The sequence below is a fragment of the Uloborus diversus genome, chromosome 4 (genome assembly GCF_026930045.1).
Source record: "Uloborus diversus isolate 005 chromosome 4, Udiv.v.3.1, whole genome shotgun sequence".
NCBI lineage: Eukaryota > Metazoa > Arthropoda > Arachnida > Araneae > Uloboridae > Uloborus > Uloborus diversus.
The window spans coordinates 156,808,435-156,829,320 of record NC_072734.1 but is presented as its reverse complement, the minus strand read 5'-3'; the positions used below and the strand labels follow the sequence as shown (position 1 = coordinate 156,829,320).

The 20,886-nt window shown below is 33.6% G+C and overlaps 1 protein-coding gene across 1 annotated transcript in view; it reads right to left on the bottom strand.

Moving 5' to 3' along the window:
• The window catches only part of LOC129220941 (uncharacterized), a 50,611-nt gene extending 36,525 nt beyond the window's left edge, over window positions 1–14,086 (bottom strand). The window contains exons 1-3 of the mRNA XM_054855376.1: window positions 13,926–14,086; window positions 9,760–9,818; window positions 8,202–8,340 (exon numbers count right to left, since the gene is read on the bottom strand). Coding sequence (XP_054711351.1) covers window positions 8,202–8,340; window positions 9,760–9,818; window positions 13,926–14,066 — 339 coding nt within the window. The 5' untranslated portion in view covers window positions 14,067–14,086. The remainder of the gene's footprint in view (window positions 1–8,201; window positions 8,341–9,759; window positions 9,819–13,925) is intronic.
• Between the last annotated feature and the right edge of the window lie 6,800 nt (window positions 14,087–20,886).

The following is a 20,886-nucleotide window of genomic DNA, read 5'->3' as shown; positions in this document are numbered from 1 at the left end:
TTCATAATTTTTTTAAATAGATTATCTTTTTAGAGAGGTAAGTTTGATTTTTATCTATTGAATAGCTCTGATAGATTCTTTAACACTGGTTTAGGGGCGGTAACTTACTGCTTAAATGTTTGCTTACTTAGTTTTAGTTTAATTTTTATAAAATTATTCGTTATTAAACAAAATATCTCCAGCTAAAATAACAAATGACATTGTAAGTAAATATTTTTACAAAATTAAACAGTTTATTAATACTAATAAAATATGTATAGAACTTATATTCATTTTTAAACTGAACATATATTTTTTATAGCATTAATTTTTTTCCCTAACATCGATTTTTCCGGCATGCCGGAAAGGATCAGGCACGTGTTACTGAAAATCTGAGGACCCCTGAACTTTGCAGCATGCCGGATAATGCGGGGTAATACGATAAAAGGAAGTAAAATTTTCAAATAAAATCACAAAGTCATCAATTTGATTAATTAGCTATCAACTATTCGAATGTAGCTACTACTTCAGGACGGCGGGAGTGTTTATGAAAAAACTTTTTTGTGGTGAAATATGACTCCACCAATGAAAATTTCGCTTACTTCTCGTAGTAAAAAGGAATTTGCAAAAGAAAATAGGTTGCACATTTTAAAGCTCAACTCAAAGAAACAGCAATGGAGAAAATCAAGGTTTTACGCAATAGTATATATATATAGTTCAAAGCGACTTAGTCTCAAATAAGTCATTCTTACTACCAAACGGCCCAATCTTGAGAGTCACAGATCTGGATGAAATTCTGGATTTATGTCAGTTTTCACTAGATATGAACGCATGTAAAGCGGTTTGACTGCAAAGGCCCAAGTACGGCTGCAACAGAGGTCCAAAGTTGTTATTCGAGTCCAGAAAAGCAATGGTTTTTCCTTTGAAATTAAACTTTTTTTTACTCTTTTCTTGCATTTACATTGCAGTAAGAGCCAATTAAATACAACGCAATTAAATGCATTCACAACATAGAGTAAATCTCGCCTTCCCCCCTTTGTTGTACTGACAAGAGACGCCGAACGTCTTGAGAGGGCAGATATTGTCCCCAAGTTTCAAATTCCAATGAAACGGCCTGCAAATCAGTGTAGTTCGGACAACAAAATCTCGAGGGTCTCGAATCTGGAAAAACTTTTGGCTTTAGGTCAATTTGCACTAGATATGAGCCCGGGTCAATTACTGTCCGACCATCACAAGAAAAGCCACCGCCAAAATGTCTGCGCTTGTCTACTGCTGTAGCAACGAGGCGCGTCTCAGTTTTCGAAGGGAAGATTAATTGTTGGAAAAACCTGTATGACTGCACAAAGGCGAGCAGACGCGTGGCGAAATGGCGCTAAAAAGCCTTCCTGCTAACCCTTGCAGAAAATGAACGACATCCGTTTTTATGGCAGTAGACAAGCTCAGACTTGACGGCGGGAGCTTTTCTCGTGACAGACAGTTGACAGTAGTTTGAGTGCATAGGCTTTTTATCGGCTGCAAGGAGGTTCTAAATTTGCTTGTTTGGCTCCGGAACTGCAACAGCGTTGGAATTTGAAATTTTGGCACAATATTTGCTCTCGTCAAGGGCGGATCCAGGCTCCGGTTAAAGGGGGGGGGGTCACCAAACGTGTACCCACAAACAACGGTATCTTGGTGGGGGGGTTACGACATGCTCGTCAAAAAAAGGGGGGTTTCTCCCGTCTAAATCGTAGTTTTATCATATTTCGTTATGTATGAAGAATTTGAAAACGTTGGTATTGAAATTTTGTGCTTCTTTCTTACTTACCAACAAATCGTTGTTGCATTATTAGAATATATAAAACAAAAAATACAATATGCTTCTAAGAAAACTATGTATATTCTAAATGTTACAATTTTTAAACTTTGTGGAGGCTTGATTTTTCTAATTTGAACTAGGAGCAGCAGCAGTCATTTATGTTGGTCAACGCACTAGATTATACTAAAATGAAAAGGAAAAAATTATAAAACGAACAAGAATTTCAAATTGTACAAACACCATACTGAATAGTCAGTAGCAGATTTTAGGGGAAGTCCAGGGGGTTCAGGCCCCTCCCAAAGGAATAAATTAATGCAACTATTTCATTTAATTTTTTAATTGACGTCTCTTTTACATAAATAAAAAACTTTCAGTCGTGAAAAAGAACACAAAACACACAAAGCATATTTGATTAAAAGTATTTTGTTTGCTAAGGAAGACTCTCTCTATTCTGAACACTCATTGGACCGAACGAAAGTCTTCAGTTTAAGAGGGTGTTCAGTATAGGGGAGACGGAAGTAATGCATACGTGATTCCCGGGACCATCAAAATGTGTTCAGAATATCTATGTGTTCAGGTAAAACAGTCAACTGTACTTCAGGAGTCAGAGGCCAGAGCGGCAGAATACATTTAATTCATCGAAGAACCTAATACCGCGTTTCGTCTGCTAATTCCTCTTTGAGGGAATCAACTATTAACATTTTAAAATAATGTGTAGCCTAGAAGAGTCATTTCTATCCAAGAAGCTATTTTGTAAACAATAGATTTATTTTTTAGCATATAAAAAATGTAGAATGAAAAAAATCGCATGGTAGTTTCTTGACTAAGCCATATAATATTAATAGAAACGGCATTTAGTATCAAAATGGTATGTCATCTGTATCAGGACATTAAGAACAAATCGACAACTACTTTGAAAGAAATAACTTCTACATAAAATAAAATATAATACAATACTACTAATTTAAATATACTATAAACTAAATACAATAAAACTTACACGTTATGAAGGTATGATTTTCTTAGTTACATAATATTTTATAGTTAACACATAAATTAATTTATAAAAACTCAAATGAAGTATGGGTATAATTAAAAACCTTAGCCTCGTGTTATAATCATTATGACAATGTTTCTAATTGAAACCGCTTATTTTATAGCATCTCGGTGAAATTATACAGGGTTTTTAGTAGGGGAATGTGGGGCAAAGTGAAATAGTTAACATGACTGAGCTTTTTCAAAATGAACAAATTGGAAATTTGTTTTGAAAATTACAGTACATAAAGAAATAACATTGTATTTTATAACAAAACTTGTATTGAAACCTTATTTTTGATTTTTGGCAGTAAAATTGTTTCTTCAAATAAAAAAGTTGAAAATGTTCACTTTTTTTAACATTTAGCAAAGAGAAAATTGAAATATTTTTCGAATGAAATATGTTCTATTCCATTGTGAAAAAGATTTTTCATTGAATTACTAAGTAAATAAAACGGGGGTTATTTATTAGATGATTGAATGAGTGACTTTGGCTAATTGTGAGAAATATTAAAAACACAAGTAAACTAAATATTAACTAAATAAATACTGCACCGAATATTAGAAGGTCCCAATTCATCATTCGATAGTATCAAAATAATTTTTGAGTTACAACAAAATATTACAATTTGAGTATCATTTTTTAAAAAGTGCTTGTATTATCATACGATTAGATTTTTGGAGGTAATTTTTTCTTGACTGGAATAGACTACACATGACACATCTTACTACATAGTTAAAATATTACTAGTTAAGTAGCGCCAAAAACGGAGTAGATATTTCACCATTTCACTTTGCCCTGCTATTTCACTTCGCCCCACATTCCCCTACTAAATTGGCTTGAAATGTTAAACATATTTTAACTCCACATCAAAAGTGTGTTAGTGTATAATATTTTTGCATTAAAAAGTAGTTTAATTAACCTTAAGGGATCCTAAAAAACATTTGAAAATAAATTCATGAAAGCTTTGTTATGAAAAATAACATTAGCGAAGGTGAGCGCTTTTCAACTTCCGGGGTCCCCTCCAAATATTATTTTAGTATTTTTGAACGGTTTTCTTCCACACATTTTCTCACAAGACAAAGTTTAACTTCCTTTTCGACTTCTTTGCAAATCTAGTGATTATGTGGTCAATGTTTACGTCAATGTGTCTGTGGATGTTTAAGAGAGAAAGTTCCACAAGGCGTTCCTCACACATTGAGGCTCTTAACCAGGTTTTTAAACGCCGCAATGTCGAGAAGGTTCGCTCACTTGTGGCAATACTAACTGGCAATGTAGCTATGAGTCGAAGAAGGCAATTTATTCCAAGATACATGTCCTTGTCACATTTTTCGATAAGTTTTATGATACATGGAGGGAAATCTTTAACTGAATTTTGATTCTTTTCCCGTGTCCACTTCGCGACCCACAGTTGATATTCAACTTGCAGCGATGTTGTATTAACTGGCAAAAGTCCTTTATAAAAATCCCCCACTTTGTGTAAAACTTCGTTATTAGTATCTGCTAGCAGAGTTTGTGGCAAAAATGCTTTAAGATTGAAAACTAACCACATTTCGCCAAAATTGTCGAAGAGTGTCCGTTTTAATGAGAGTAAAAATCCTTTTTACAAGAAAAGTTGTATCCGTGACCGAGTTTGAGAGTCTCCACTTTAATAAAGGGAAATTTGATGTTTTAATCCTAGAAAATGGAGGGGAAAAAAACTGTCCGAAATGAGGAGTGTACGTTATGCGAGGTTTCACTGTTTTACGCACACTTAAAGAAATTTATTTTCCGCAAAACAACTCTTTTGCGAATAATAATTGTTTATGTGCAAATATAGATGTAACCGCAATAGAGGTTTAGCAATGATCTGTTCAAACAACATATTCCTCTTTAAAAAAAATAATTAAAAAAAAACATCCAAGAAGTAATTTCAGGTTTAAAAAAAAAACCTATTTGCCAAAATTTGTTTATAAATATCCAACAGAAATTACTTTAACCCCTGCCTCACCACACTCTTTACTTTTTTTTTTTTTTTTTAAAGCAAAGCCTCTATATTGTTTCGTTTTTTAGAGGTACCAGGTATTTTGTGCTGAGATATGCATTGCAGTCTATATATAACTGCAGTATGCTGCTTCAAACTGCTTAAATCCAGAGCTCTCAGCACGAAAATCTTTCTAATTTAAATACAAAAACGCTTCCCCCACCCCCTATTTTTGCGCTTGGATATAATATACAATTTAAATTTGTACACAAATTGGGTGATCCTCAATTTCTCCTTCGAAAAAAATCTAACTGGAAGATCAAAAAGAATCTGGTGGGTAATGTTTAGTTTGGTTAAGGGGGGTGGGGTCATGACCCTCATGATCCCCCCCCCCCTCTTGGACCCACGCTTTTCCCTTCCGTAAATTTTGCGCTTGGATATAATTAAATTTTTTATACAAACTGGGTGATCCTCAATTTCTCCTTCGAAAAAATCTATAACTGGAAGAATAAAAAGGATCTGATGGGTAATGTTTGGTCTGGTTAAGGAGAGTAGGCTCATGATCCCCATGACCCCCCCCCTGGATCCTAACTTGCCCCCCCCCCTTAATTTTGCACTTGGATATAATTTAAATTTGTTCATTAAGTGGGTGATCCTTAATTTCGCTTTCGAAAAAATCTGTAACTGGGAGATTAAAAAGGCTCTGTTGGGTTATGTTTGGTCTAGCTAGAGGGGGGGGGGTCATGACCCACACTTGCCCCCCCCCCATAATTTCGTGCTTGGATATAATTTAAATTTGTTCACAAACTGGGTGGCCCTCAATTTCTCCTTCGAAAAATTCAGTAACAGGAAGATTAAAAAGGCCCTGTTGTGTAATTTTTGGTCTGGCTAAGGGGGGGGGGTCATGACCCCCCCATTGGATCCGCGCTTGGCTCTCGTTACATCTGTCGTCTCTCTTGTTAGTACAACGTAGGGATGGTGAAATTGGATCTATACTGTGAATGCATTCGGTTGGGCGTTACTGCAATGCAATATCAAGAAAAGAGTAAAAAGAGGTTAATGTCAAGGGATAAACCATTGCTTTTCTGGAATCAAAGTAGAGACTTTGAAACCCGATTACGGCTGAACTAGGGCCTATGCAGCCAAACCGCTTTACCTGGGCTCATATCTAGAGGGAATTGATCGAAATTCGAAATTTCGTCCAGATCCGTGACCCTTAAGGTCGTGCCGTTTGGTAGTTAGTCAAAATTTTATACGCATAAATAATTTATAATGTGATGCTCCCTGGTTAGTTTTTGTTGTCTAAATGAATGATGCATAATTGCACTCCCCGTCAGTAACACCTTTTGGGGGGAAATATAGCTGTTAACAGGTGTTTAAAATTATGTGTGCTTGCATTTTGATTTTTCAAATTGTTCCAGGTTTTGTAGTTTATTTTTGCGTATCACGGCATAACATTTGCATTTATTTTTGAATAGCAATGAAAAATATAAGTACCTTGTTTTTCTTACTTTGACGTATTGTCATTCTTCTGAAAGGACGATAAGTTCCAGTCTCATCTTCTGTATGATTCCTCAAAACTTTGAAATATCTCCTTGAGTTTTGGTCGCACAAATGTCAAGTTTATTGTGTCAGTACTGGTTTACACTGGAGATTATTTCCCTAAATATTAATTGGGGGACCTGGAGCCCGTATAAAAAGTTAAATTTTGTAATTTTTGACTCATTTTTATTTATACCTCAAACTTTTGCTATCTTAGCTCTGCAGCTGATTTTGAATATTTTTGCAATTGGAAGTATGCATATAGGACTAAAGGTAGCGGAAATAAAGGTCTTGCAGGTTAAAACGGAGCACCCTGTATATGCCTCGCACCATAACTCACGTGGTATGCAAATTGGCACTGCAACCGCTTACTTTTTTCCCGTGTAATTTATGCTAAAATTTTTCTGTGCTGCGAACACTCCGTTTTACCGATAGTTACCTGAAAATTTTCCTGAAGTTTTAACACTATAGATTTAAAATTAATTTGAATCTGCATTTTCTTGAGCTTGCAGCACCTAAACTACATTTTTTCAAAACAAATGAAAATGAATATACTGCTGTTGTGAAAAACTTTTTTGCCGTTAAATTGGCTTGATCATCTTCAAAAAATCGTCCAGTCAGAACGTATAATTTGCGAAACGAAATTTATTGGGAAGGAATTTTTAGTGACTTTCATATAGGACGTAAAAGATCAAAACTACCATGGGGGTGAGCTTCTTTCATCGTGGACATAAACCATAAAATACAATAGGGTCGTTTTCAAAATTTTAAAAGTATTTTTTTCTGAAAGAGCAGGCTTAAAAACATAGGATCTGACCATTTTTTAAATAATTTGTTTAAGTTTAATATTTAAAATTACTTAATCGGTGCGCTTTCATGATTTACGCTTCTGCCAATGACATCACAAATGATGAAATGCCATTCAGTGTTGCCAATCACTGAGTAAAATCAGATTTTCCGCCTATAACGTGTTATTCTGCTATAACTATAATTAATTTAGTAAAAGTTTTTACCTCTTTGTTATACTTTTTAGATAAACCCTCAACATACAGTTCCAGTTATAAATGACGATGGATTCTATTTAACGGAAAGGTAAAAATGTATTTTTATGCTTTGAAGTTTATGGTATAAATTTTATAGTAACAAATAGAAACATTACCTTACTGGCGGTTATTTCGCTTTGCATTTGTTAAAATAAAAAGCACATTTGCGGTAAAATATGCTTTGATAATATCTGTAAGTAAGTAAGTCCATTTGCCAAGAGCAAACAATGCGATCGTTTTCAAAATTTTAAAAGTATTTTTTTCTGAAAGAGCAAGCTTAAAAACATACGATCTGACCATTTTTCGAAAAAAAATTTTATGTTTAATATTTTTAAAAAATTACTTAAATAGGAGCGTTTTTATTGTTTACATTTCTTGCCGATGACATCACAAATGATGAAATGCCATTCAGTGTTGCCATTCATAGTGCAAAATATTTAACTCGCATCTTTACTCACGAGTATTGGCAACGATAGAGTTAATAGCAAGCGTAGAACGCAATTTTAATTCGCTTCTTGATTATGACAACGTGGTAACGCGGTAGAAAGATGCGCCAAAGAGCATCATTTGTGACGTCATCAAAACCACGCCTCGTTTGAAAAATCGGACATTTTAAAAAATTAATTAAAAAGTAACTGTTGGGAAAATGAAAGTATTTTCTGGGTCCACGTTATTTATTTATTTATTTATTTTTTTCTTATTTTATCAATTTCAGTGACAAAAAGTACTACTTTTGTCTGAAGGAAACAACCCCATTGACATAAAACTTTTCCCTAAAATTCGAACTGATGTAATTAACAGTTTGATGTCAGCAATTTTCTGGAAGTACTGAGATATACTGACCGTGATGTCTCTTATAGCTGCAAACAATCCAGCGTCTAAATAAAGCATCCTGTCGATAACTGCTCTTTTCTTTGGGTCTTCAGGGTAAATAGGGTGGTTTGGGGCATATTTATTCACAAGATAAGTTACAATTGCACGGCTAAAATAAAAAAGAAAAAAAAAAAGAAAGATTAAAAATTAATTTGAATTTTGACATCTGGAATTCAAATTATGTTTCTCGCAATCACGAGTGTGTATGCAGGCATGTGTATTTGTGTCTGTGTGCAGGCATGATTGTCTGGGTATGTGTGTGTGTATATGTATTTGTATGTGTGTGTAGTTGTGTATGTATGCGTGTGTGTGAAGGACATGGACGCAACCTGGAGACGGTTTTCGCTAAAGTAGCAGGATCGGGAGGGGCCGGTCGACGATGGTGCTGCAAAGGGAGGTGGGGGGAAAATAAAATCATAGGACATCAAAACAGTCAAATGAGGACAATAAGCAATGTGATTGCTCAAAAATCATCTTCGGAGAAAATATTACGTCTTTAATATTACTATGTCAAATAGAGATTGTTTTACATGAAATACAGCGCCAGCTCAGTCATTTCCAGCCGAGGACTACAGTTTCGTGCCTATTAGCACTCATCAGCCCGGTATAGGAAAGTGACTGAGCTGGAGATGGAAAACCTCTTAAGGAAGCCAAGAGTGCCAAACAAACTGGTAGCTAATATAGAATTAGCACAGACTAAACGAGCGACCGAAGCAACGGTTCAGTTCAACTCGAAGAATGAATTCAAGGCATGGTATATTCAGTAAATTGCCGCCCATTAGCAAGGGCTAAAGCCGAAATATCACTATTTCTATTCGTTCTTGCAAATTCAACAGTAGTTTTTAATCTGTATCATCAACTTCCAACATTAAACCTAATTAAATTTTAATGGTTTTCTTTCATGTATGTTTCACAAATACATAATCACTAACTTCAATAGTTTTTGTAGCTGAAATTCAAAACCTATTACAATATAACCTAAACCCTTATCAATTCCTACATAGATACCTAAACCCTTATCAATTCCTACTGAGTCATCATAAATGTCTTGTATTTCACCAATACAAATATGTTATCAGGGTTGATTTTGCAATCCCCATTATTATAGGGGGACCCACTTACCCCATATAGCAAAATTGTTCAGGGCAAGTGGGACCCCCTCTTCTTAAACACATATTATTAATATTTATGCAAAAATTCTTGTTGCTGTATGAACTTTAAGTAAAACTACACGTGAAAAATTAATTATTATAAAAAATAATAAAAATTAACCTGGAAGCACTTTGAAAAATATTGCTTGAACTTGCAAAAAAAAAAAAAAAATTCAGAATTTTTTTGACTAAGTGCTATGGCCTAGAAAAAATTCCACGAATCCCAAATATGAACAAAATCAATCACTGTGGTGAAATTTTACATGATCTGTTCTAAAAAGTTTGAAAACTTTATCCATATTTCAGTTTTAGGTAGGTGACCCACTTACCCCAGTGACCCAAATCCCCCAACCAACCCTATAAAAATGCATCTTTACCTTTCCGTCAAACAGAATCCATCGTCATTTATAACTGGAACCGTATGTTGAGGATTCATCTAAAAATAACAACAAAGAGGTAGAAACTTTCGATAAATTCATTACAGTTACAGCACAATCAACTCGTTATAGGCGGAAAATGTGATAAGGTTAGCAAAGGATAAAGGTAAAATTAACTTATATTGAAGTTACAGGGTGTTCTGAAAAAGAGTGACTGTTTTTAAAAATTTCTAGCAGGGAAATCGTAAATGATAAAAAAAAAAAAAATTCTTGCAGAAAATTTCTGTGGTGGGTCGTAAATTTTTTCCCAGAGTTCCAAATTTTAGTTGAAAATTTTTCCAATAGATGGCGCTGCAGATAGTAAGCCCGCAAATAAAAAAAATACATATGTAGAAACTTACATCAAAATGTTTCGAAAATAATGAACGAAAGAACAAAACAAAATTTTCAAACAATCGTCGGCTGTAATCGCATGTCGCAATCGGAGGAAAAATCAGTGAATTTCAATTCTTCTTCTTTGACTTGCCGGCTTACTATGTTCAGCGCCATCTATTGAAACATTTTTGAACTGAAATTTGAAACTATATGAGGGGAAAAAATTAATTGCCCACCACATGAATTTTCTGCAAGAAATTGTTTTTTTATCATTAACCGTTCTCCTGCTATAAATTTTTGAAAACAGTCAGCCTTTTTCAGGACACCCTGTATATAGGAACGCAGGGCCGGATTTAGACTTAACGGGGCCCTAAGCTATTTCAGGTATGGGGCTCCTTTTGTAGTTTGAACAACGTTTCTCTCGGTGGTGTAATTTTTTAATTATTTTCCCCTTTACTATGTTTGTCTCTTTCCTCTGATACATCATACAGCAATACTTTTACATTTTTGGTCGTGTTTTTAATGTGTTTCCCTGATCTCGGGTTTGGATAGACCTTAAGAGGAGGAATGGTATCAAGAGTGACCCAGGACTCCTCTTTAAGTGGGATATAGAATATCTCCAATGGTAGGGGGCCCGGGGAGGGCTTCTCCCCCGGAGGAAATTTTGAAAAATGTATATTAAATTCTGCACTTTGAAGCCTTATACGATGTAGTTGGAACTATAAAAATATCATGACAGAAATAGGCAAACAAAACTTTTTTAAAGTAATATACTCTTTCGCCAATTAAAATAGTACACAGTAAAAATTGTTTTTGATTCGACAAATCAATGACAGCAGTTAACAGAGATATAGAGCTAGGGAAGAGAAAAAACAATGCATTGTTACTTGCTCACTTTAACTTTCGGTACACAATTAGTTTTTAATCACCCCTCCGACCCTCCGATAAGTGCAACAATGAATTAAGTATAAAATGATCAATAGTAATAAATGCTGTATAAGAAATGGTGTACAGATTTAGAAAATAGATAACAAGAGAGTATAATGCTGCCCATTTGAACAATTCATAATTTATACACTTGATAAGAAATAAAATTTGAGCCTACTTTGCTCAGGATTTTCAAAGACTTATCCAATTATTTCCAAGGACTCTAGAACAATTAAAATTATTAAATGCACTTCATTTGTACTTTCCATTCTCTGATATTTTAGTACTTGATTGTAAATTTTTACGAATTAAAAAAAAGGAAACTATAGATTTCTCATGACAACAACTTTTCTTCAGTTGCAAGTGGGGCAGAAAACAAAAAGGAATAGAGGTCGGTTTTTTTTCTGTGCTAAACAGATTGACCATATGCAGAAGAAGTAATATAAAAGCAAGCAATAACAAAAGAATTTCCAAAATACTGCTTTCGGAATTTTATAATTAGCAAGATATAAAAATTGTGAGTCACAAAAATTTGTAATATTTTTCAGAAACGTGAGATCCATGGTTTTTACATTTTTGGTGCAAGATGTATCCAGGAGCTGAATTTGACATATATTAGAATTCCTTCTCCTTTCACCCTCCCTATTTGTGGGTTGTAGCCACACTTTTCCAAATTTTCAAGGTTTTCAAGCACTAGAAAATGAAATTTATTTTTTCAAGTACTTCTCTTTTCTTTTTTTATTTGGAACGAATCATGCTAATTTCCGGGAGATGGGAGCCCCTGACAAAGCGGGGGCCCTATGCTTGCTTAGCTTGTACGTAAATCCAGCCCTGTAGGAACTTTAGGATATTCATCAAAATAAGGAACAAAAGCGTGCGTGAAATAATAGATTTTAATCGCATTTTTATAAACTCAGACCAACAGAGGCACATTTTCCCATCTCATTGCTCTACCGGCACAAATTTTAAAAATTCATTTTTTCGCCAATACATCAGATATTTTTTACAAATAATTATTTTTATTTATTTTTCACGTTTTAATGTTTTTGCGATATTTTTACAATGCATTAAGCCTTTTTTCATGCCTTTGCTCATTTTCTTTTTTAAGAAAATAAGCTAAAAATGGTTGTGTGGGCATATTTATGCTCGTAGAAATCTTGCAGGAAGAAAACTTTTCCAAGCTACATTACTCCAAAAAATAGGCAACCAAAATATTCAGTTTGGCAATCACCGAGTTCATGTTGCGGTCTAACGCCAAGTTGAAGATACATTTGATGCCAAAAATGATATTTTCACTCCAGTGTCAGTTAAACGATATTGGTGATTTGTAAATGGATATTCATGCAACGTTTCGCAGAAAACTAGGGAGTCTAAGAATTTAAAATGTTCTCTTTATTCCAAGGCACTTTTGTACTGTAATTTGCTCTTGCTTTTTCACGCTCTATTTAACAATTTTCAATGCAAATTAAAATTCCAGAAGCAACAGAAGCATAAAATTTCCTTACTTTTTGAAGTATCACTCTTAACATTTATTACTACTTTATAGGCGTAGAAAATTTAACAAAAATTCTATTAATGAAAAGCGAAGAATTCATTGAATATGATGAATTTAAGATGTATCACAACTAGCAACTGGACATAAAAACAAAATAGAGATACCTTTTTTAGGGGGTGGAGGGGGATATTAAATTTTTTTTGTTAATAGTCGGTAAAAGAGGTGAAGTCGTGTGGAGTTCAGATAGTTCTTTTCATTCTTAAAAATGTTTTCTAAAAATGTTATATTATTAATTTTTTTGCGGGAAATTATTTCGTTTTTTATTTTTGTTGAAAGGTGAAACTTTGCCGCCGATACAGAAGTGCGGTGAACAAAATCGTGGGGAAAAAAAAAAAACTTTTGGAAATATAACAGGGTGTTTCAAAATGAATAGTGGGGTTTTAACATGTTATAATATTTATTACACCGAACTTACAGCCACAAGTGAGAGATTATCAAATGAAAGAGAAACTCAGTTTTGTTGGTTGGCATCAGTGCGCATGCGCGTGGAATGTTTCTGCTGCAATCCGCTAGAAAGCGCTTGTAACAAAGATGGTGACTAAAGAACAGAAAGCGTTTTGTGCTTTATCTTTCAGCAAGATGGTGCGCCGCCTCACTGGCATAATGAGGTACGCGATTATCTTAACCTAACTGTACCCGACCGCTGGATTGGCCGTAAGGGGCCTAATGACAGGGCTTGTTTCCCATGGCCTCCACGGTCACCCGACCTAACGCCATGTGATGTTTATCTTTGGGGGTTTATTAAGGACCGTGTGTATGTGCCTCCACTGCCAGCCGACCTTCCCGAATTAAGGAACAGGATTGAAACAGCTGTTGCATCAATTACTAATGAGACACTCATCAAAGTTTGGGAAGAACTCGCATATCGTCTTGACGTGTGCCGAGTGACGAATGGTGCTCACACTGAACACTTGTAAGCTATTATGTAAAGCTGTTTGAGTTTCTCTTTCATTTGATATATCATTTGTGGCTGTAAGTTTGGTGTAATAAATATTGTAGCATGTTAAAACCCCGCTATTCATTTTGAAACACCCTGTACATTAATTTTCTATGCTTATACAAACTGTGCATGTTTTTGACTAAAGTGCGTATAACCTTTTTGTAAGAAAATGTCTGAATTTCATTTTTTCATTGACTTCAGTATTAAAAAATCCTCTAAAATTTCACTTTCGTATTTGTATTTTGTTATTTTGTGAAACATTAGACTTTTAATAGACGTACAAATTTAAAATAGAACAAACGAACATAAGTGTCCACAACTTTGGACACCGCTGTGTAAAACATTTTGATTTTTCAAAGATTTACTTACTTTCAAGAATTCCGGTTTTAAATGTTCTCCAGCAAATAGATCCACATACTTCTCGTTCAGTTTTATCCCTAGATGTTGTGCCGTGAAAAAAATCGTTCGACAAGGTGGGCTGGCCGGTAATTGGTAAAAGTCTATCGTCATGATATTAGCTGTAACAGAGAAGTAACCGTCACTTTGACTTTAAACATCAGAATAACATTTCAGGGAAGCTATTTATTCATACGCCCTCAAATTGATAATAACCGGGTCAAGATTAAAAGAGGCATTACAGAGAACCTTTGATAAATCTATTTCTTGTGGAGATAGCAAGAAAAGAATAGTCTGACAGGGGAGATATGTTGGAGAAAGATTTGAAATTTTTTTTCGAGAAGTCTACATCAAAAAATTATAAACAATGCGTGGTGCATAATCAGAATTATAAACATACGAACTGCTGTATTTTAATTATGACGGTCAAACCGTATAAAATCAATAAATTTTCCGACATTTTTTGTGCCGCACAGTTTTTGATTTTGATGAAATTTGATAGGTATCAGTTTTCTGTACTTCCAAACTTATTTTTTCCTTCCTTTTACAAAAAAGGAAGTATTGTATTCGCGAAAAAAATTTCAATCAAAAATCGACCTTAATTTCTATTTTGCTCACCCCCGAATGAATGTTGAGGTTTTTTTTTCAACTCGACCTTACGTATATAAGTGCCTAAGAACGTATAGACTCGCGACATAACCATTGTGACGATTCCCGAGTTAACTACAACGAGTTTTCTAATGACTTCTGTATGTATGTATGTATGTATGTATGTATGTGCGTATGTATGTCGCATAACTCAAGAACGGAATGGCCTTGAAAGTTGAAATTTATTACGTAGACTCCTAGAGTTATCTAGTTGTGCACCTTCTCTTTTGGTTGCATTCGGGTGTTTCGAAAGGGGTTTTTTGCTCCTTTTTGGGGGTAAATCACTGTTAATTTTGATGTAAACTCAAGTGGTTATAATTTGGCGGACACTTGGCTAAAATATATCGCCAGTCTTTTGTCGCCAACTTGGCGACAAATTTTGCGATTCTTTTTCGATCTGGTTTCAGTTTGGCCACTGTTGGTGATATTTAGAGAGTAAACTATTAAATCACATTAAAACTCAATAACGAGAAAATGACTTTAAATTGGAGTAAATGGAAGTCATGTGATGCACACATCAGCTCGTTTTTCTCCTGAGATAAGGTAAACACACCGGTAGTGAGTAGAAATATGACAACGTGTATACATGTACAAATAAAATAAATTAAAAATTGTTTAAAAGCTCTGCAAACAGCTGTTTTGGAGATATAAATCCAAAGCCCTTCATCAGTGCATAAAAGAACGATGGAACACAAAGTCAAACGACAAACAAGTGAACCAAAACGAGTTCGACAAACGGCAGACGGTTCGAGAAACGACAGACAAAGTTCGCTTGTCTGTCGTTTGACTTTGTGTTCAAAATGATGAAAGGGTTTGGTTTTATAACCCCAAAACAGCTGTTTGCAGAGTTTTTTTTAACCCTTTTCATTCGATTTGATTTGTACATGTATATACGCCGTCGTATTTTTACTTATTTCACTGTACAGAGTTTTCGACTGCTTCTTCTGCATAAACCGGTAGTAGCCAGTGCTTCAGAGTGCTTCAGTGGATTTAAAAATGTATCAAACGTTCAGGAGGCAGATCAAACACGGTTTATTGTAAAGCTGAAAGAATGAACTTTTATTTGTGCGTAAAAAGAAACAATTTATGTTGAAAATTTTCCCAGAGATGGTTCAGAAAGTGCCGTTTTCGTCATTTCGAGCTTAAAAACATAAACGAGGGACTAACAGAAGGAGTTTATTTTTTTCTTGTTAGAGTTAGTCATGTGTACTAGAAGCACATAAAAATATAGGCTGACAGTAGTCCTTCATGATGACAAAATTGCTTTAACTTAAGAAAAAAATGAAAAATGGGTTTTTTCACTAACCGAAAACGGCCTGTGGATTAGGTAGTAAAAATTTGAAAATGCTAGGTTAAAAGGCTGTTATGTTGCCCTTTAAAACGAAACAATTTGTTGTGTAAAATTATATTTTGTAAATATATATATTTGAATGAAATTTGGTTAGATGGCATTTTATGAGGTATTTATCCAGTCTACTTAGCCTCTTTTAAGTAGTGTACTAAAGATATTGTTGTATTACTTTAAAGGCTTACATCACTTTCACGCCTAGGAATAACATGACACATTTTGTTTCGTTTTGAAGGGCAAAGTAACAGCTTTTTACGCTATCATTTTCAAATTTTTATCACCTAACCCACAAGCCATTTTTGGAGAGTGAAAAAACCCATTTTAATTTCAAAATTCACGAATGTTAATGAAGAGTCCATGCTAAAAACGAAAATTAATATGCAATAATTTCTCAGACACTAGAAAGTAGTCATTTTTCCAAAAAATTACCGCACTTTGAAATTAAATATCTACAATAAAAATAAAAATACCTTCTTAAAGGTAATTTCATGCTCTTTAATACATCATAAATTGCTATATCCGCAAATAAATATTTTTTGCGACATGAAACGAAAACCGAAACAACGAACACAGAATCCAAGAGAGAGGCGTGTGAGTTTCCCCGACGTCCGGCCATATTTTAAAAAACAAGGCAAAAACACATTCATTTTATCATAACTATGTTTGAAAATTATGTTTTGTTCAAAAACAGATGAGGTAGAAAGTTTGCAGAGAGATTTTGTACTTAAAGGGCTGTGGAGCGCGTTTAGAGTCCACTTTTTAAAAAAAACGCCGATTTAAATCTTTAAAACGAAAGGTTTTTTTTTCCGCTAAACTTGAACTTCAATATGATTTACTGTGATATTATTTGAAAGCTAGTGGGATGGACTAGTTTCTAGCAGATTTTACCGGTTGCAGCTCAAACGATCTTATACATATAAAATCTGAGTATCTATCTATCTATCTATCTATGTCCAAGCTTCTTCTCCCGAACGACAGCGAACTGACCATCGAACCAGGTATCGATGGATTCGTAATCCTCCCGTCTTCATGTTTGGCTATTTAACATAATTCTCCGATAATAATTAGCGGAGATATCAATTAAAAACTTTTAATTATGACTCTTAGATTTCAAAATCAAATCACTATTTTTCGAAGGCTTTCCTCCATTCAAATTATTATTCAGTGCTTCAACTCAACTTTCCGGATGAACGCTTTTATTAAAATTTACAGCGTGAAGAAAATCATTGAAAAGAAACATCTGTTGCAATTTTTTCTCTCGAATATAAAGAAATAAAATTAGGCTTTTGTTTTAAGGCTTTTCCTGTAATCAGGGTGTTTAAGTTGTTTGCTTTTCGATTATTTTGCCGTAATCTGCAGCAAAATTTTGCTGTTTTTTTTTTTTTTTTTGTTCAAGCCTGATTGTTAAATACGCGTCACATGACATAACTTTCATTTTCGAGGAGGACCGTGCACGTCGTAAAGTAAATGAGTGATTTACAAGTTATTTGAGTTCTTTGAGGGTTTGTACCTGGAAAACGGATTGATGTAATTCTTGTACGACCATGTGGATAGAATCCATCCAAATATTTATCTGAGTGGTATGTTGCATTAATAAACACCCGGGCAACGCCGGGTAGTAGACTATTTTATGTAAAAAGCGGATTGTTATTGTGCATAAATATTTCCGATATAGTCTATCAGATGTAATTCAGTTTAACGTGAGTAAAGATTATAGTTGATAATGCATATATTTTCCCCTTTTGTGCTGACTGAAAATGTACTCATAACTTGTATCATTGATAACGATTATTAACGTTGATGAGGTCTTTTGGCAAAAATATGTTTTACTGGTGTTTTGCAAACCTTGCTTTACGCGCATTTATTTATTCCTTAACGCGTTAGAAACTAGTGTCAGTGTACTACAAAAGCATCAACTGGACTGCTCTTACATTTTTTAGGTAGCCCGTGCAACGCCGGGCACGCAGCTAGTTGTTTTTGGAAATGCCGTTTACAGATTTTAGCGCCAATGAGGTTGTTTACTTCAGTCAAAAGTACTACTTTTTTTTTCACTAAAATTGATAGAATAAGCAAAAAAATAAATAAATAAATAAATAAATAAATAAATAAATAGCTCTTGACGACCAACTCCCTACTCTGACACCGAGAACTTTGGGACACCTGACTCCGACTCCTGCACCCGACCATTAGTCGGAGTCCGACTCCCCGACTTCGACTCTGACTTCGTAGCTTTCGCAAAAATTTATACACGGAGAAAACATATGACCGACTCCGATTCTTGGATATTCGACTTAGACTCCTTTATTCCAAAATAAGATTGACTCAGACTCCGCAGCCATGGTTTAACTGTGAAATAATTATTGTGGATATGCCTTGTTTTTATTTTCACTCTAAATTTAGGTACTCAGTTTTCGGCGGATAAATTTGAAGTCATTTATAATTCTACATAAAGATATGCGCTAACGTTTTTTTTTGTTTTTTTTTCGACAATGAAAATTATTTCTTTAAGTTGACATTTTATTGTTTTTATTTTGGTAAGTGCATTAATCCATTTAAAAAATATTTTTGGCAACAAGGGAAAAAGAAACGTTTTTTTTTTGATATGGTGTATTTATTTTAATGAGCTTATTAATTTCAATTACTATTTCTTCGTTTTGAAAGCGGTTAAAGAATTCTTTTTAAGGGGGTCCGGGACACATTTTGAAATTTTTTTTATTATGTACTTTAGAGTTTTGAAATTTTTTGAACTGATTCATCATTTATTTAATAAGCAAAATCATAACATAAATATGAAAAAAAATTATTTTTTTATTTAAATTTAATTAGTTTTTTTCAAAAAAATGTGGTTGCTTTAAATTGCTATAACTCAAAATATTGTTGGTCAATTTTCAATTTTTTTTCAAAAAAGTATGCACAAATATCTAAGCTTTAATTTTTATTCGGCGATTTTAAAAATATTGATTAAATAAAAAATAAAAAATATTTGAAGAAAAATTTCGAAAAATTCGATGATACTTTTTTTTAAAAAAATCATAATTTTTGCAGTAATCGTTTTTTTCAAATTCGCCGAATAAAAATTAAAGTAAATTGCTTGAAAAAGATATGCTCCAAGTTTCATTACTTTATCTCTATCGGTTCCTGACTTATAAGAGTTTGAATGCAAGAAATCGGGAAAAATTGCATCATGGAGAAAAACGCGTTTAAAGTTTTAAAGTTAGGTACACATTAGTTAGATGCATGCAACAAAAATAACTATAACTTTCGTTCTATTTAAGGTAGAAACAAGATTCAAACGTCCTCTTAAGCAGAAAAAACGGAGCAATTTTTCAAATTATAAAAAAAAAAATGCAAAATTTGAGGATTTTTGTGTCCCGGACCCCCTTAATGGAAAAAAGTGTATTAGCTTCTTTGTTTAAAAGGTGCTGCTATTTTATTTGTTCGTTTATTTATTTTTTTTTCATTCATCTATTTTTTTAGATGAGTAAGGCATATTTTATTCCTATAAATCAGCTTAAAATATTAAAAAATTATGTTTGAAACAATTTACGATTTTAGCTATTTTTAAGAATATTAGTTAAGTACTAGAAAGTAGATATGGGTTTACGGGAAAGTAGGCTCATTTAGATCTAGACGGAATTTCTTGTTAAAGTTAAATATACGAAAAAAAATTAAAGAGGCACTAAGTTAATCGCCATGTAAAAATAAGAAACAACAAAATATAATTATTGCACAAAAATTGCAGATTTCTGAATTTTTTCTTTGCAGTAATCCACAATTTTTGTGCAATTATAAATTGTTATTTCTTATTTTTATTTTTCAGGTTTCTTCAACTTTAACCGACATCGTTCAAAAATAGCCCTAAGTGACTAGATTCTTTTAATAGTTTTCCACAGTCATACAGCCCTGTGGCGAGAGTCGTTAGTATGGAATGAAACGGTTGCAACTTCAAATGAGGACTAATTTATCAAAAAGAGAACATTTTCCAAAAATGTTCAGGAGGGGAAAAAACGAATTAGGGTAAGAGCAAAATAGTTTTATCAGTTTGTCTGGGTACAGAATTGAGCACAAAAGCACAGCCAGAGTGAGACATATTAGTGTACAAAAGGTATCGCCATCTCAATTTTGGATATGTGCCCTTTTGAACGAAAACCTGAATGTTGAAAATTCCAACTTCCCCAAAACTCTAATATTTCACCTTCTCATATTCTCTTATCGAAGTACATGAATATAAAAGTAATGGATTAAAATTTGAGGATTTTGGGCATGTGTTCCTTGGGATCTAAAAGTCTTCGTACTACAGATTCTTTCAGGATATGTCTCCCTTTTCTTTAAAATAAATCGTGCAGAGGATGGATTTGTTACCTCTTGATCAAAAAGCCACATTTAACCCTTAAGGGGGTCCGGGACACAAAAATCCTCAAATTTTGCAATTTTTTTTTATAATTTGAAAAATTGCTCCGTTTTTTTCTGCTTAAGAGGACGTTTGAATCTTGTTTCTACCTTAAATAGAATGAAAGTTATAGTTATTTTTGTTGCATGCATCTAACGAATGTGTACATAACTTTAAAACTTTAAACGCGTTTTTCTCATGATGCAATTTTTCCCGATTTCTTGCATTCAAACTCTTATAAGTCAGGAACCGATAGAGATAAAGTAATGAAACTTGGAGCATATTTTTTTCAAGTAATTTACTTTAATTTTTATTCGGCGAATTTGAAAAAAACGTTTACTGCAAAAATTATGATTTTTTAAAAAAAAGTATCTTCGAATTTTTCGAAATTTTTCTTCAAATATTTTTTATTTTTTATTGAATCAATATTTTTAAAATCGCCGAATAAAAATTAAAGCTTAGATATTTGTGCATACTTTTTTGAAAAAAAATTGAAAATTGACCAACAATATTTTGAGTTATAGCAATTTAAAGCAACCCCATTTTTT